The sequence below is a fragment of the Rhea americana genome, unplaced genomic scaffold (assembly GCF_003343005.1).
Source record: "Rhea americana isolate MKP2758 unplaced genomic scaffold, rheAme1 scaffold_176, whole genome shotgun sequence".
NCBI classification, from domain to species: Eukaryota; Metazoa; Chordata; class Aves; order Rheiformes; family Rheidae; genus Rhea; species Rhea americana.
Genome location: NW_028185883.1, coordinates 949,554 through 965,068, shown reverse-complemented (window position 1 = coordinate 965,068; position 15,515 = coordinate 949,554). Strand labels below are relative to the sequence as shown.

Sequence of the window (15,515 nt, the reverse complement as noted above, 5' to 3'; positions counted from 1 at the left end):
TTTCAGGAATCTGTTCATCTCAACATGTGTTGTAACTGTGAGGCAGAATTTTCCTTCAGTAATATTCTGTTAGTCTCTTAACATCCTTTTGCGCAGAAGGAAAGAAAGACAGACTGGACTTTACAGTGCCTGTGAGACCAAATTCAGGTTAAAGCTAATGAAGAATGTATACATTTAATTTGTTAAAGGGGTTTTCTGCATGTTTCAGGAAAGAGGGAGGATTATTACCATTTAGCCCATGTAATAAAAAACAGGATCCTGTATCTTGRAAATGTTTACAATGTAACAAAATGAGGTTATGTTACGTTGTAAAATTTTAACGGGAACTATGCAATGACACCTAGGCTCAATGGCATGAAACACATGAGTTGTTCAAACTGGAAGGAGTTGTGTGTTAAAAAATAATGAAAATATGTTTCAGTCTGAGAAAATTAAGTGCTTTTAACAAAATGTTCAAGATCCCTCCCATCTCCACATCCTCCCCCCACCAAGTATGAACCGTTTTATTCAGAAGAGGGAATGACCGTAGCACGTATGTCATCTGGTTCAAGGACACGTAGGACACTGTTTTTTACAGTCGTGATATTTTGGCACCGAGARAACAAAACAACAAGTTTCCCTTAATTAACGTGCCGCAAGGCTGCGGGCAGAGCCCGGCTGTACCGCCAGCGGAGGCGGGACGCCGCAGAACCGCGCGTTGCGGCGGGCCGTGCGCCCCGGCGCTGCGCCGCCTCGGSCACGGCCCCGGGAGGGCTCTGCGGCAGCGGCCCGGAGCCGGCCCGGCCAAAGGGGGTCCCTCGTCCCTGCTGGGCAAGCCAGAGATCTCCGTARGCCAGCTCGGGGGACTCGGAGCGAGGAAAGGGATGGGGCATTATCTCATTTCCTTCCCAGACTTCCTACTACTGTTTTGGGCAATTTATACCTTGAAGAATGCGTAAAGCAAACAAATCCTGTTCTCTCCAGGGTGACAGAAGCTGTCTTTCCCATTATCAGATTGCAAAGCAAAGCATGGCGTGTCTTGCTCAGATTCTCTTCACGTACAAGAGAATCTGGCCCAAATATATTTCACGGCTTGTCTSTCTGGGTTAGCGTGTTGTTTGCTGTAAGTGAAGGAGAGGAAAGAATCAATGCTTAATACCGCAGAGCCTTACAGAGATTGTTCTTATATGCTTATCACTGCTAAGTAGACAAACGAAAGTAAAAACATTAATAGATACCTGACTAGAAGTATAAATGAAACAAAAGCTATCAAATCAGGATTTTATCCATTTAATTACAGGGTAGGTGTTTGTGTCAGCCATGTAATGGTTTATTCCCTTTCAAGGCTTATTTATTGTAATCGATTAATGAAAACTTAGGCCACTATTCTCTTCTGGGTAACAAAGGAAATGAAGCTGCAACATCATTTATGCTTAGAATTCATTGAGTACCTACAGGTCCCCTTGATATCTGAGATAATACATTATTATAACTACCTGTCACAGTGTCCCTTTCCCCGAGCAGAAAGCAAGGACAGAAGCCTGACCCATGAAATGCAGAAAATAACACTCCTTCATCATTCTCCCTTGGCTTTTTGGACTCAGTAACAGCCCTTTCCTGAAGACTGTATGGTTTTCTAGATGACATATCTAGAAGCAACTTGGACAAGGATGGAGAGAGTGTTTCCCGGAGAACATTACTGTTGTGCTCCAGAGCAGCAGTGTGTGAGCGTGTTAGTCCTGAATTAGATTTTGCATTGCACTGATTCCAAGGGCAGGGGACATCTTACAGCCCTGTGACTCCAAACAGAATTTGACTTTCCCTGAATATAGATCCAAATACTCAGCAGATTTAAGAGAGTATATCCCAGGCAGTTACATTGGGGGGGGGGGGGGGAGAAAGGAGAAAGACAGACAGACTCTGCCCCATCTAATGAACTCTTACTTGACATATGTGCAACTCCCACTGGCGGTTTGAGCTCGTGTATTTATGCAGTGTGGTCTCAATTATTGAAGTCCATGAGCTGTATATGTGGGTTTGTGTTGTGTGTGTGTGTGTGTTCATTATTCTGCTTGCCTTCACAAATAAGCACTTAGTATGAGAAGAAAGCTATGCAAAATTCCTTAGTTGACACTTCTGAATTCTGGCAAGTTTTCAACTCTTTTGTTTTAAAATAGCTTAGGCCAATCCACCTCTGATGCAATTCCACTAAACTCTGTAAATTTGTACCAGGGATGATGCTGATCTACTGCGTGTGTTTTCCTTTCTGTAAGTCATTATCACATGCCTCTCTTTCTAAGAAAGACTTTTTTATAAGAGGTGGATCACTGGGGTGGGTTTTTTGCATGCCTAAATTGCCCCATGCTCCAGCCATAACAATGCAGTTTCACTACGCTCTGGGTCATATGGCTGACCTCAGCTAACAAGCTGTTCCTGTTTTTAGGCTACTGCGAATGTTTATTGGCCACTGTTTTCCTCCATTCTAAACACATAGTTATTTCTCAAGGCCTATATAAATCATAAGGTCACAAAACGCATAAAAACTGTGACATTCTCTGTGATACAGGTTATAAATGACCTGGCTTAGCAGCTTTAAAAATCTTTGGTACATTTTATCATAATAGAAATACCTTCATTCATGTTATATATACTTTGTAGATCAATGATACAGTAAAATGTTAATAAAATTGCTCAATGGGACAAACTTTTATATACTAATGTTTCAAATTGGTACAGTTTAACTGTGAGCTCCATTACAAGCACAATGTACTGTAATTTTGTGCTAAACTGAGCTTAAGAGAAAAAGCGATCTGTTTGCAATAAATGTTGAGTATCCACGTGCTTTAAAAGCAAATGATGTTGAGGACGCTGTTGAATTTCTCAGTGTAGATTTCAAGAGCATTTACTTATGGGGAGGTCTGTACTAATGTGCTGGACTGACACACAGACACCTGCAGAATTCAAGTACAGCTGTGAAGATACACACTAAGTTATCGATAGGGGTTTTATTCATAAGGTTTCTACTGAGATTGCCTAACATATTGATAAATAAGAACTGGTAGCAGTTAGTATAGTTGAGGTTGCATAACGCTTGCTTTAGTTGTTTTGCATGCAACATCTTCCAGGTTGAAAGTTTCCCAAGCTTGTTCTTTGCTTGAGAATGAACTTCTTTGAAATGACTGAGCTAAAATCATTTGCATCTTTTTTAGTATAAAGAGTACAAATACACACGCAGAGAAGCACACATGCTTGTGTATGCATATTCCCATTACAAAATAGAAGGAGTACCATGAGGCTTTTTCAGGCAGCTCTTCAGCCTGGGAATAGAAGCCTGCATAATAGAACTACAAGTGCTTCTTAGTCAGCYCAGTGCACCTTGGTGCCAGAGAGGGCTTCTAGGGGCCTTGGCCAGACACTTTGTTTTTCCAAGTTTCTGTGATATGAAAGAAGTAAGGAGAGATAGTTTTCATCTCTAAAGTTTTACAACAAACTGCTGAAGATCTTCTTAGCATTATGACAATATTTAGCTAATAATTCTATACATTTCAAACATGCTAGGACTTTGTTTCCAAGCCAGCATGGCCTTGAAAGTTTTGGTCTTCTTTTTATAACTCAAAATTTGTTTTCTTTGATGATAACTTAAGAAAGTCCCTGTCTCATAATTAAATAGAAGCAAGTTTTAATATGTGTACATGATTAAGCACTTACAATCAAAAATGTCAGCAGTGAGGTTGTATGTTCTCCAAAAACTCTGCTTCTTTGTAAGTATGCATTACAGCATAGACTAGTTGTGTGATTACATATGGTTTTTAGATACAGTTTCAGCAAAAATCTATTCACTCATTTACATGTGTCACATCTTTGAGACAGGAATACACATAGGAATAATTTATATCAATGTAATATGTATGTGAAGGCACTGATCTCACAGTAGATTTTTCACTTGGCCAATGGTCTGCCCAGAAGGAATGTAATGCAAACATCAGGACAGAGGGAATAACGTTGAGAAATATTGAGTTTAAATTYCTAACACTGCATCCTTAATACTCTCTTAACATAGTTCCTAAATGGAAATAACTGAATAAATGCCCATCATTTTCCTGCATTTACAGAGCTTCAGGACATGGTTGCCATGGATGAAAATTGCATAACTTGTGTTCTAAAGCTGATATGTATGTCTGCAATTTCCTTTCTCCTTTAGCCTCTTTTAGTTTCATTAATTATGGGTGTTGCTCAGAGAGGCTATAGACAGCCCACAAGGGACAAATATTTGAGTTTCAAAAGCATGGAACTTATTTTATGTTCTGAACTTTCACAGTTTCTGTGAAAAGCTAATGTCTACCTAATACTTTCAGAAGTCTAGTTCCTAAGGTTATGATTCATATACCACATAGATCCCAACAGGATAATTATAAATTAATCAGGAGTTCAAAACTCCCAAATGGAGTGCTATAAGGTTGCCATCACTTTAAAGGATTCCTTTTCTGTTTTCAGAGAAAGAAAAAGAAATCACAAAAGATTTTGGTAGGTTGCAGCCCCTCCTCTGTTCTTTAGGTATTCAGGGACACAAAGCTGGAGGTTCCATAACTTACCAATTAGGACRGCTTTTTAGTGAATTCAGCAGTACATGCTAACAGCACTAATCCAAACAGAAATCATTAAACTAGGCACATAAAAACAATGCTTAATGTATATAGTGGCACACAGAGTGTGTCTGACTCCTTGCAGAAGCAGGAGCACATGTATATGCATGAGTATCTGTATGTAACTCTAGTTCTCTTACAGAAATCACACAAATGTGTTTTTGATTTTTAACAACTGTATTACATGAGACTTTGCCACCCCTTCTTACAGTCATTCTTTGGCTTAAGAAAATTTCCAAGTTTCAAGCCGCTGTTACAGAGTTTTATCTGAAGCCCATAGAAGCTTCTGGGAATCTTTCCATTATTTCAGGAAGCGCTGGATCAGGCTCTTTAATTTAAAGCATTTCTTATCTGGCTCTCTAAGCTTCATTCCTGGCTGTTTGTAGAATTTCTGGAAGACTGTTGGCATTCAGTTTCTCCTTTCCATCTCCACGTAGGCACAGTGAGAATGACAACTTTACCTCAGGAATGCTGCAAACCCTTATAAACAGATTGGCATACTTGGGTGAAGCTGCTCAATTAACAAGAAGTTTTCTGATTGATGGAACTCTCTAGGGAGGTCAAAAAAGAAAGAGAGAGAGAAAAAAAGCTAAGTAACTGAATTCTTCTGAACTGTTTTTAATGAAATTTGAAAATAAATTTTATGGCTTGCAAGAGTCTGCTTATATGCAAGTTGACCATTCATACTATCTTCTTTCTCTGTCTTATTATTTACAATATCTTCCAAATCTAACTATGTCTCCTTAGTGGCTTAACACCAAAGTAAGGAATAGCCCTCATACCTGAAATATTACATATAAAATATAAAACTGGAAGTATAGGAATTGATAAGAAAATTAGTTAAAAAGAAAGAAACCGACTTTTTCCATTTTCTTAACCATTTAACTTGCTCAAGGTAGATAAAGTAACTATGAAACAATGAGTAAAAATTAGACAACATTTTATTTTGTGAAGAACACTGGAAAGTTGGCAAGAGGTAAGATTTTGCAGCAAAATAGGGAGGCGAACAAGTTGTAAATGACTCTAATATCTTCCAGATGGCATATTTTACTTGGGAACTGAGTTTAGAGTAATTAGAGGCATGTGAATTTCCTATAAATACTAAACTTCACCAGTTTGACACTAGAAAGCTCCATCGTGTCTGAAGACTTTAAACTGCTAAGTGATCCTTTTTCCCCCACTTAAAGTGGAAGACATGGATTTGTAAATTTGTCTTATTTGACAGACAGGAACCTTTTTCCATGAAAAGAGCATTTTTCTATGCCAGAAAGTTATGAACTGAAGTTCCMCACTAAAGAAAGAAGCTTAAAATTGATAGTTTCTTCCTAGAAGAGGTTTTCATTTTTATTTACTGGGATCATTGTATTATAATTTATTACACTACCTGGCAAACAATGAAATCATTGGAGTTTGCCCTAACTTCAAGATTAAATCTTCTCATTGGTAAAATGCTTTTTGCAGGCAGATATGTTAAATAGCTTAGCAGATGAATTTTCCTTTTACTTCCCATAGGACATTGAAACACTCAAATGGCAAAACCCAGTCCATGGCTTCTGATTCTTCTTATTTGCTGCATGACATTATTACATGCATTCTTGGCATGAATCCTGATGTTCACATTTCTGTTGAAGAATTTTCCAGGTTTTATTTGCTGTAAATAGAACAGGACTAAGAAAATACAAGGAAAAATATTCTGTCATCACTCACCCCATTTATCAGTGTAAACTGACTTAGATCCATTGACATGAAGGGGCTAATCTCATTTGCAGCAGCTAAAGATCTGTCTACTGTTCTCAGTGGAGCAGTATAGATAAAAGTGCAGATATAATCTTGCTTGTTTAGTTTAGATCTTCAGTTCTGCCAGTTCCCAATATTCAAAACCCACAAGCCAAATGACCAGAAGCATGTGGCAAGATAAAGAATAATCAGATTTTTAAATAGTAGTGATTATTTTTATTACTTCTCAGTTTTGCACTTTTACCTTTGGTCAAAGGTATGTTGCATTTCAGTTTTCTCTACCTTGCAGAGAATTAAAAGCTTGATTTTTAAATGAAAGATCAAATGGTGAAGTATTAGATGATTCCAGAAACCAGTGTAATAAGAAAACTGTTGCTAACATTAGTCACAATCAACTAGTTACAGTGAGTAACTGTAGATCTTCTCCAATGTCTTTGTTACACCTTTTCTCTTTTTCACTACAGCCTTGTCTTCATACTAAAATAGACCCTCACTAGTTCATTCTTAATGGAGACCCACTAATGGCATTAGTAAATTACTGAACAGTGGCCAAATCCCAATGGCCTTATTCCCAGAAATCTCTTAGATTGACAGGACCTTTGTATGAGTAACTTCAGTGAGTTTTGGCCTTGGGTGAAGACCGTAAAAACACCAGCTTCTGACTCACAAAAGACTAACGGAAACAAAAGACCCTCAGACTGACAGGGATTTCAGTAAGCTACAAATCATTAATCAATTGCAAATTGCTTAATTAAATATCCATCGCTTTAGAGAACTGTGGGGTTCAGACAATACTCTGCCTCTCTGAGGGTGCTTGGTTCCCCACAAATCCTGCCTGAGCAAAACCAGCATGACAGGTTCCTGCCATTGGCTCTCCTTCCCACCTCCATCCTTCTCGTGCAGATTATGCTGCCTCTGCGGTGCCGGTTCAACTGTGTGAGTGTCCACACTCTAAGAAATCTTCTACTAGATGTTTTACTAGATTTAAAAAAGAAAAAAAAACATAAAAAATTGGTGACTTCACTCATCCTGTCAAAGGCACATCCACCCAAATAGTTGATCTGAGAAGATGGAGGAGGCTGAGACCTCCGTTGGGATGCTGGAGGTGGGTTCTAGGAATGAGCAACTAGGCAGGAATTTGTTATGCAGGACAATGTGACACCACGCACAACTTGCATCCTAGTGGAAGGGGCTTAAAAAGCAAATAAGTCTTTTATTCCCTGCAGTTCCCAAGCTATTCAGTGCTCAGGGAATTCTTATGCCCCCTTTGAACTGATGGCTTGTATCAGCTACAGCAGGCACACCCAGGATCTTCTGAGGGCCTCAAACTGTCTTAATCACCATCAAAGTATGCTTTCAGTAGAACTTTGGCACCTCGGGGGCTGTGTGCCAGGCATGCCCCTGTGGCTGGCATGAGGGGTGGTGTGTCCCCTCCAAGTGGACACTGCTCCAAGAGTCCCCTCTGCCTGGGAAGCCTGACATGTAGCATGTGGGAGGCTGCTGCCCCTTCCAAAACTCATGGGCTAGGCAGCCAGGCTGGGAAATGGGACTCTCCAAAGAGCAGCCAGGCTATGTGAAGGCTTTGAGGGAGAAAAATCTGACAGACGCTGAGGCAGAGAAAGCAGAAAAGCAACCTATTTGGGGTTATGCTTAATTTTTTTTTAACCACATGTACTTGTTTTTCTTGTTGCTAATAAACTGGGATTAAGGTTGGTATCCCTTGAGTGCCTGCAGTTCTTAAGCTCTTAGCTCTGGGATACAGATTGCCTTGTCACAAGCGCGGCAGTAAATCCCATACTGCTAACCATCACTCACTAATGGGGCACAAATCCACAGTGCAGAACAACTTGAAACTCAGTTTAGATTTCCTGTTACAATACATTGGGTTCAGCTAAAATGGAGTTGTGCAAGGAATAAAAAAAAATCTTTATGTCCAGGCAGAAGACACAGGCATACCAAGAAAGGCATTCTCACAACCACAGAGAGTCAGAGCAAGGTGGATAGTTTTAGCAGGGAGAGATTTAGCAGCCACGTGGAAGTGGAATCAGAGAGGTGAAAGAAATAGAGAGATGCAAACTCTTCCCAGCTGTTAGCCACTGAATAACCAAAATACCCATTGCCGGCCTATAGGTGCATGTGATAGTTGGCTGCGGAAAAGTATGGCATGTGCAGGTGTGAATTATAGCTGTATAGGTTTCAGTGATTATTTCATGATTTAAAATGGGAGATATTTAGATTTCAGTTGTGTTCAGCTGTGTCCTGGAAAGGAATGCAGTAAACATTCAAGGCATAAGATCTTGCTGCCTTAATAACAGGAAAATTTGTAGAAGCTGAACATACCTTGGTACAGTAGCTGACTTCAGCAACAGGTAATGCTTTGGAGCAATTTCACTTGACCTTATATATAGCATGCTGTGATGCATTTCAGGGGTCACCAGCATATTCAGAACTCAGAACAGATATAAGCACTGTGATCATCTACTAGAAACTGGAAATGAAGAATTCACCAAAATCAGCATCTTGCAGCTGATGGGGTTTATCACTGCCTGGTGCTCTTTTTATGGGTTCAACTTGGCCTTCTCCTTGAAGCCATAACTTACACTTTCCATAAAAAGAACAATTTTTTTTGCAATTCCTTCAAGAACTTGTAGAGGAATTCTAGATTCACTCATCATTCCAATGGGAATTTTTCCCAGACATTGTTTTACTGAACCATAAAATCAAGCCTGTCTAGTAATAGCATGTTCAGGCACTGGCAGAGAGGAGCAGGGGGAGTGCGTGATCTCTGCAGAGCTTTTCAGCAAGCTTCCACTCGACAGAGCCACGTACAGCCCTTGTGCAATGCAGAGTGCTTTGCTGCAGCACTAGCAGAAAGCAAACAGAAATGGGATATCCAGAGAGACCCAGACAAGCAAAAAGAGAATGTTTTTTGCATTACGGTATGTTGCCTTAACGTAGTGACTCCAAGAAGCATCTGCTGCTTACCCACTGTTATGGGCAGGCCTTTCCTATTTCACGCATGAACTCGTGCTCCGCTCTTTCACCTGCGACTTGAACCAGCAGTTAGCGCCATATTTATATTTACATCTCTGTGCCATAAACCCTAAAGGACTATAACATTATAAGAAATATTTGCCACACCATTGGCAGTAGTAACTGAGCAAGGAATTGCCAAGTGGGAAATCCAAATTTGCAAACTCAGTATTCTGGGCTGCGCGCCAAGGCTGTCTGGGCGCCGCGGAGGTGACACATTCAGTCTCCTCGCAGGGGTGCCAGCGTGCCAACTGCGTCCCTGGCACGGCACCTTCTCCTGCAAACTTATGGAGGAGAGCTGGTACCAAGTCCAGAGGGAGAGGCAAGCTGCTTTCTGAGCTCCCTCAGCAGCAGCTCCAGGGTTGAGCTGTGACTGTGCCTCCTCCTGTACACGGGAACAGTTGTTTGTGATACACTGTGGCCTCTGGTAAGATTTTGAAAAGTGCAAAAATGACAGCAGGACTTTGGTTTTCCAATATAAACTAGTAAAATCCAGAGTAATTTGATTTCCTTAAGAAAAAGGCACCATATCCATTTACTGCAGTCCAGATCGGAGTGGGATAATCCAAATCCATTTGTTAGTTGCTAGGTGAAAGATGTGATTGTAGAATATGAAGATTGCAGCTGATCTCTAAACCTTTCCTTTTCGAAATCTTGCTTCACCTCTTGTCTCRCAGCTAAACTTCTTTTTCATCCATATACATTTTCTTCAAATCAAAAGGAAAAAAAATAGAAAAAATTGTCCCATCTTCAATAGGCCTATATGAACCGTAACTTGCAAGATCCACAGGAAGACAGCCTTTTAGTAACCAAAATGTGTCATTTTCAACTGCATAGCAGCCAAAAAACCCACTGTAATTTACRATTCTGTCATGATAAGGGACAATGGAAAGGTGCAGGCAGGCTGTAGATGTGGAGRAGGAAAGTAGAGAAAGTGATAGAATTTAATTTGATTTTTTTTTTTTTTGCAGAATATTACTCCATGTAATAGCAGAATTGGTACTTACTGGTCAATGCTTTTTAGGCTGTATACAACAGATATAGTAAGACCCCAGATAATCGTTCATTTTTTAAAGTATAGCAGGAGAAAAATGCTGAATTCACACTSTTGCTTTTGCCTTTATACAAGTATTAAAAAGTCATGTTAAAATTTGATTAACATTTTTTTATTAAAATTGTTTATAACATTTAATAATTCAGAAGTAGGGTTCTTCTTGATACTCATTTGAAAATTCAGCTATTGTTGAGGCTTGAGCAATGAATGGTGACTGGGAAACTGGTGAAGTAATAACACTGGAGACAAGAGCAAAGGCTCTCATTCAGATTCTGAAAGGGACTTAAATGTCTGAATCCTACTAGTTTCAGATGATGTAAAACACACAAATAACTTCAAGCATCTGCTCTTGAGCTAGAAGAAAATTCTGTGAATCAGAGAGTTTAAAATGCTCTGGTTTTATGTGATTACTCTTGTTCTTTAATGATCATTAATTATTTGGAGAAAGGTTGTCTTATTAAAAACTCTAAACATTAATTTTTTCTAAAGTCTGAAAACTAGCAGCCTGTATCCCTGAATATATCCAATAGGTCTCCTGGGAAACAGCACTGATGTTGTTAAGCATATTTCAAAAGGTGTAAAACCAAAGAAAATAATTCTGAGCTCTTTTAACAACTCCTTTCCCAACTTTCAGATCTTTTTTTATATATATATATATCATAAAAGACCTACAGAAAGGATAGAGATCTATTTTTTTTTTAAATGCAGCTACTTAAAGCCTTTGTAAAATTCTCTCAGAAATGAACAATTCCTCTTTGTATTTCCATCAGTTTGAAATGGGACAGTGAAGCTAAGTAGTTGAGCAATTGCTACTAGAAAAATCAAGTACATAAGAGGAAATGCAGTTAACACAATATTTCACATATGTTAATGCTTACAGTTCCATCAGTGTCAGCTTTATTTTCTACTTGATATACACCAAAGCTGGCATACAATTTTAACTGATGAGGTAATGTCATTTTTAATTTAAAGAGCCTGAAGCTGTCCACTTTAACTAGTGATATCATCTTTGCATTTGTCTCATGGGACTTCATGTAAACATAAGTAATGTGCCCTGGACAGTTTGGAATAGAGTTGTTAAAGATGACATTGGTCATCATGAAGACATTTTTTTTCCTTTGATCTCTTTAAAAATGTCAGATATACTTTATTGTACTGTCAATTTTAGCTCTTCCTTGTGTATTAATATTCTCAGGACATTTCAGTGAACATAACAGTAGAATAAAGGTCTAAACAAATTAACGGCAACATTTTAATGTCAGTTGTAGTAGGATAATTTAAAGTAAATGAGATTGTCTGGCTAACAGCTACTTGTTAAATAAAACGGCAGCATGGCTGAAACACAAAGAAATATGGGCAGAGAAAAGCCTTTCACTGCAGTCAGAAGGAGGCCCACGGCAAAACCCAGACTCCAAATGCTACCACGTTTTAGGACAGTGTGAATCCCTTTCTATAAATTGTGTCTGTCTTTCTTCCTGAGAAAAATCGTCTGCTAATAAACTTTGAACACCGACCTGCCTCTGCACCTGCTCCTTGCGCTGCTCCTTGACTATCATTCCCATTTGTATCCGCTCAGCTGGCTCAGCGCCCCAAGCTGTGGGCGCTTCCTTCCTCCTGCCAAAATGAAATCTGTGAGACCAGACCCTACCTCCTGGCACTCCTGGTCACAGAGCTGAGGGACTTTAACAGGAGTGGTGCTCCCTGGCGAGGGTTATGGCCAGTCAATATTGCGCATTTTTACTTTTTCTTGTAAATTCCTTAAGACTCAAGCAAGTAACCAGAGGAGAATTTAACCCAGATTATTCAATAATCAAACTCTGTCTAAGTGTGACAAATATTGCAGGATGGTTCAAATACCTAAACAAAGGTGATTTGTGATGGAACAAGTTTTGTCTAAGGAAAATCAAGTGCTGTGATTGATGTGTGGTTTTCAAGATTTGCTCAAAACAATTTGTCCAACTAACAGGGAAAATGAAAGATTTTTCTATCATTGATCTGAAACATAGTGAGGTTTGAACAAAATCTAATGTTTAGGGATTTATTTATTATTCTGTGGACATATGTTTGGAGGACAGCATATGGAAATCAAAGTATTGTTCATAGAGAGCTCCAGCCAAAGAGACATTTTTGAATTCATAACAGAACTTCACAGTTTGAAAAGAATGCTGTGCATTATGTATTGATAACAACACTACACAGACAAAGGAACACAATTTAATAATACAGAATTGTGCTCATGAGATTTCCTTTTTTTTTTTTTTTTTTTTTTTTTTTTTTTTTTTTTTTTTTTTTTTTTTTTTTTAGCTGACATTGTCTGCAAGCATAATGGACACCATTCTTCCTAATAGTTCCATGTTGCCAGATGATGTCTACAGACATAATGTAGTCCATTTTAATTATTTCATTTTGCTTACATCTTTCAGCATAATGCATTTTCCAAGCAAGCTAGCATTTTTCTTGATTATCTATGTTGTGTTATGGTTTCTAAATTAATTAAGTCTCCTTCTTTCCTGGAAGTTAAAAGTTTCTTCCTTCCATTTATCTACCAGGTATGATTATGTTGAAGTGATTGATGGAGATAATGCTGAAGGACGCTTGTGGGGAAAGTACTGTGGAAAAATTGCTCCTCCTCCTTTAGTGTCTTCAGGACCATATCTTTTTATTAAATTTGTTTCCGACTATGAAACTCATGGAGCAGGATTTTCTATCCGTTACGAAGTTTTCAAAAGAGGTGAGAAATAATTCATTATTATATAGTTCATAACCTGTAATTATTTTACTTCCATCAAAACATTCACCATAATTTTCAGGAATGGGGAAACGCAAGAAATAATTGGTTGAAGGTGAAARTTTCATTGCTCTTGTCATTCCAATGTGGGACATATATTAAATGGGTGTAAATCAGTACAGATCCAGTGACTCCACTGCAGCTGAGGATTGACTCCTCTGGGTGTAACATGATAGTCTTCATCAGCTGTTTGCTTAGACCTTCTTAACACCATTAGCTTTCTTTCTTTGTGATAATAATTGCTGTATGATTTAATGTTACTGCCTTAACAGCACTGTAATCTTTTGATTCCTTGACTTATTTTGGTTAGTGCATTGCTCTGCATTCCCAGGAGATCACTGTGGGCTCAGAAAGGCCCTGAGTACACATGGGCAGCAGATGATTGAAGCATCAGATTGCTGTTGCTTCCTTAGGTTGTGTTTGGGAGGTAAGGGAGGGGGGAAGCCCACACTGTTTGCAGCATGTCCTGCTGGATGYCTGCACCATGGGCTCAGTACAGCCTGGTGAGCACAGATAGGGGTATCCGTGTTATAGGTTGTTGAGCAGATAAAGCCCAACTGAGGCAGACAATCCAGACTGTGCAGTCCTATAGACAGCCTGCCTTCAATAACTCTCTGAGTCAAAAGCTAGAAGGGTGGGGGGGGTTGTTTTTTTTTTTTTTGTTTTTGTTTTTTGACATACACTTTCCCTAGAGTTGGGTAGAGATAAATAATTTTTATATTTAAAGTTGGAGAACATTGGTCCAAAATGAGATAATAAATAAAAAGACAATAAGCTTAACTTCCTAGAAACAAATATTGCCGTCAACATCAGTGTTTAGGGTCATGTTTTCAAAGCAGCTCAAAACTCCAAATCTCAAATGCAAAACACTCGCAGATGGTGCCACGTTTTCAGGACCAGTTCAGCTCCCTTTCATGTACCCAAACCAGAGCCGATTTTCAGCTGTGTTCAGCGCACACACTTGGTGGCAGCTGTACTGTTAATGAGGAGCGCACAGTGGCGAAGTCTCTTTTCTATTGCATGCTATTGCTGCTCTGCACACTGCTAATTGGGGCCACAGACCTCATGTTCACCATCTTCCCTGTCTGTAAATCCACTCTTGGCTCCCAGAAATTCTTTTGGTGACCCTCGAGGTCACATTTTTTGAAAGAATCCAACGTCCAARTGACACCAAGCTTTCCTGGAAAATATCTCTATTTACTTCGGTGTCTTTTAGAAGATACGCTATTGTGTCCTGAAGTTTCTTAGTGCTTGTATATACAGTACCATTTTTCATAAAGACCAAGGCTGAAGTGCAAGAACAAGTGGAAGAATGGCCCATGAAATAATCTATTTTAACAAGGGATCCCTTTCAAGAAAAAAGCTTTTATTTATTTCTAATAGCGTAGTGGCAACTCAGAGTTCTGATGGAGATGTTATGTTTAGTTCCTTATGTGGTCATTTACATCTCTCAGTGATACACGTTAACCATGTTAAGATGGCATTATGAATGTGATTTTACACACACAGAAGTCAGGAAGCTCAAAGTTATGGCTCCCAGAACAACTTTAACTCTAGTTCATTCCACATAAACTGTATATTAAGGCAGGAAAGTTATCACCGGGTACAGCATTAGAAAATACCGTATGTGTATAAAGGGTACAAGTTACGGTTGCTGTGGGAACACAGTCATTTTTACATTTGAGTTAATATATATATGCTGTTAGAAATTTGCATTTTAAATTCTGTGCCAAATAGAGCTGACCAGTTTACCCTCTTGTGCAGGGGAAGCTAAGACACTCACACCAGRCTAATATGCTAGGTTTTAGCATATTCACATTCTAGTTCATTATTTCCCAGACAGGAAAAGAAGTATTAAAAGATCCTAGTCCCAAGATCGTGTGGTACTAAGCCTAAGGCTGAGTTGCATTCAAACATACAGTATATTTTTACCAATTATTCCTGTGAGGCCATTCTTAGTTTTTGAAAAGAAAAGCTGTATTACTCTCCCTGTATCCTACGGTGAATTGTAAACCTGATGCTCCTTGGGCTGCCCACCGTGGAGACAGTGAGGAGAGACCGACACATGTAAGCATCATGATAAATGTARTATGGGTTTGAGAGTAGGAGCTGCCTTTCTTTCTCATCCAGCTTCTTAACCAGAGAGACACTGGAGGAGACACTGAGTTCCAGACTAAAAACATGAGATCCATATCACCTAATGTTTAACCCATTTGAAATATTTGTCATTTTGACTCTGACAGCCAGCCTGTCGTAGGGTGGATGAATGGCCTCATGACTA

The 15,515-nt window shown here is 39.1% G+C and overlaps 1 protein-coding gene across 5 annotated transcripts in view; it reads left to right on the top strand.

Moving 5' to 3' along the window:
* The window catches only part of NRP1 (neuropilin 1), a 114,218-nt gene that overhangs the window by 33,778 nt on the left and 64,925 nt on the right, over positions 1-15,515 (top strand). For all 5 annotated transcript variants that reach the window (XM_085301402.1, XM_085301397.1, XM_085301401.1 and 2 more), the window contains exon 3: positions 12,996-13,177. In XM_085301402.1, the coding sequence (XP_085157528.1) occupies positions 12,996-13,177 (182 nt within the window). The remainder of the gene's footprint in view (positions 1-12,995; positions 13,178-15,515) is intronic.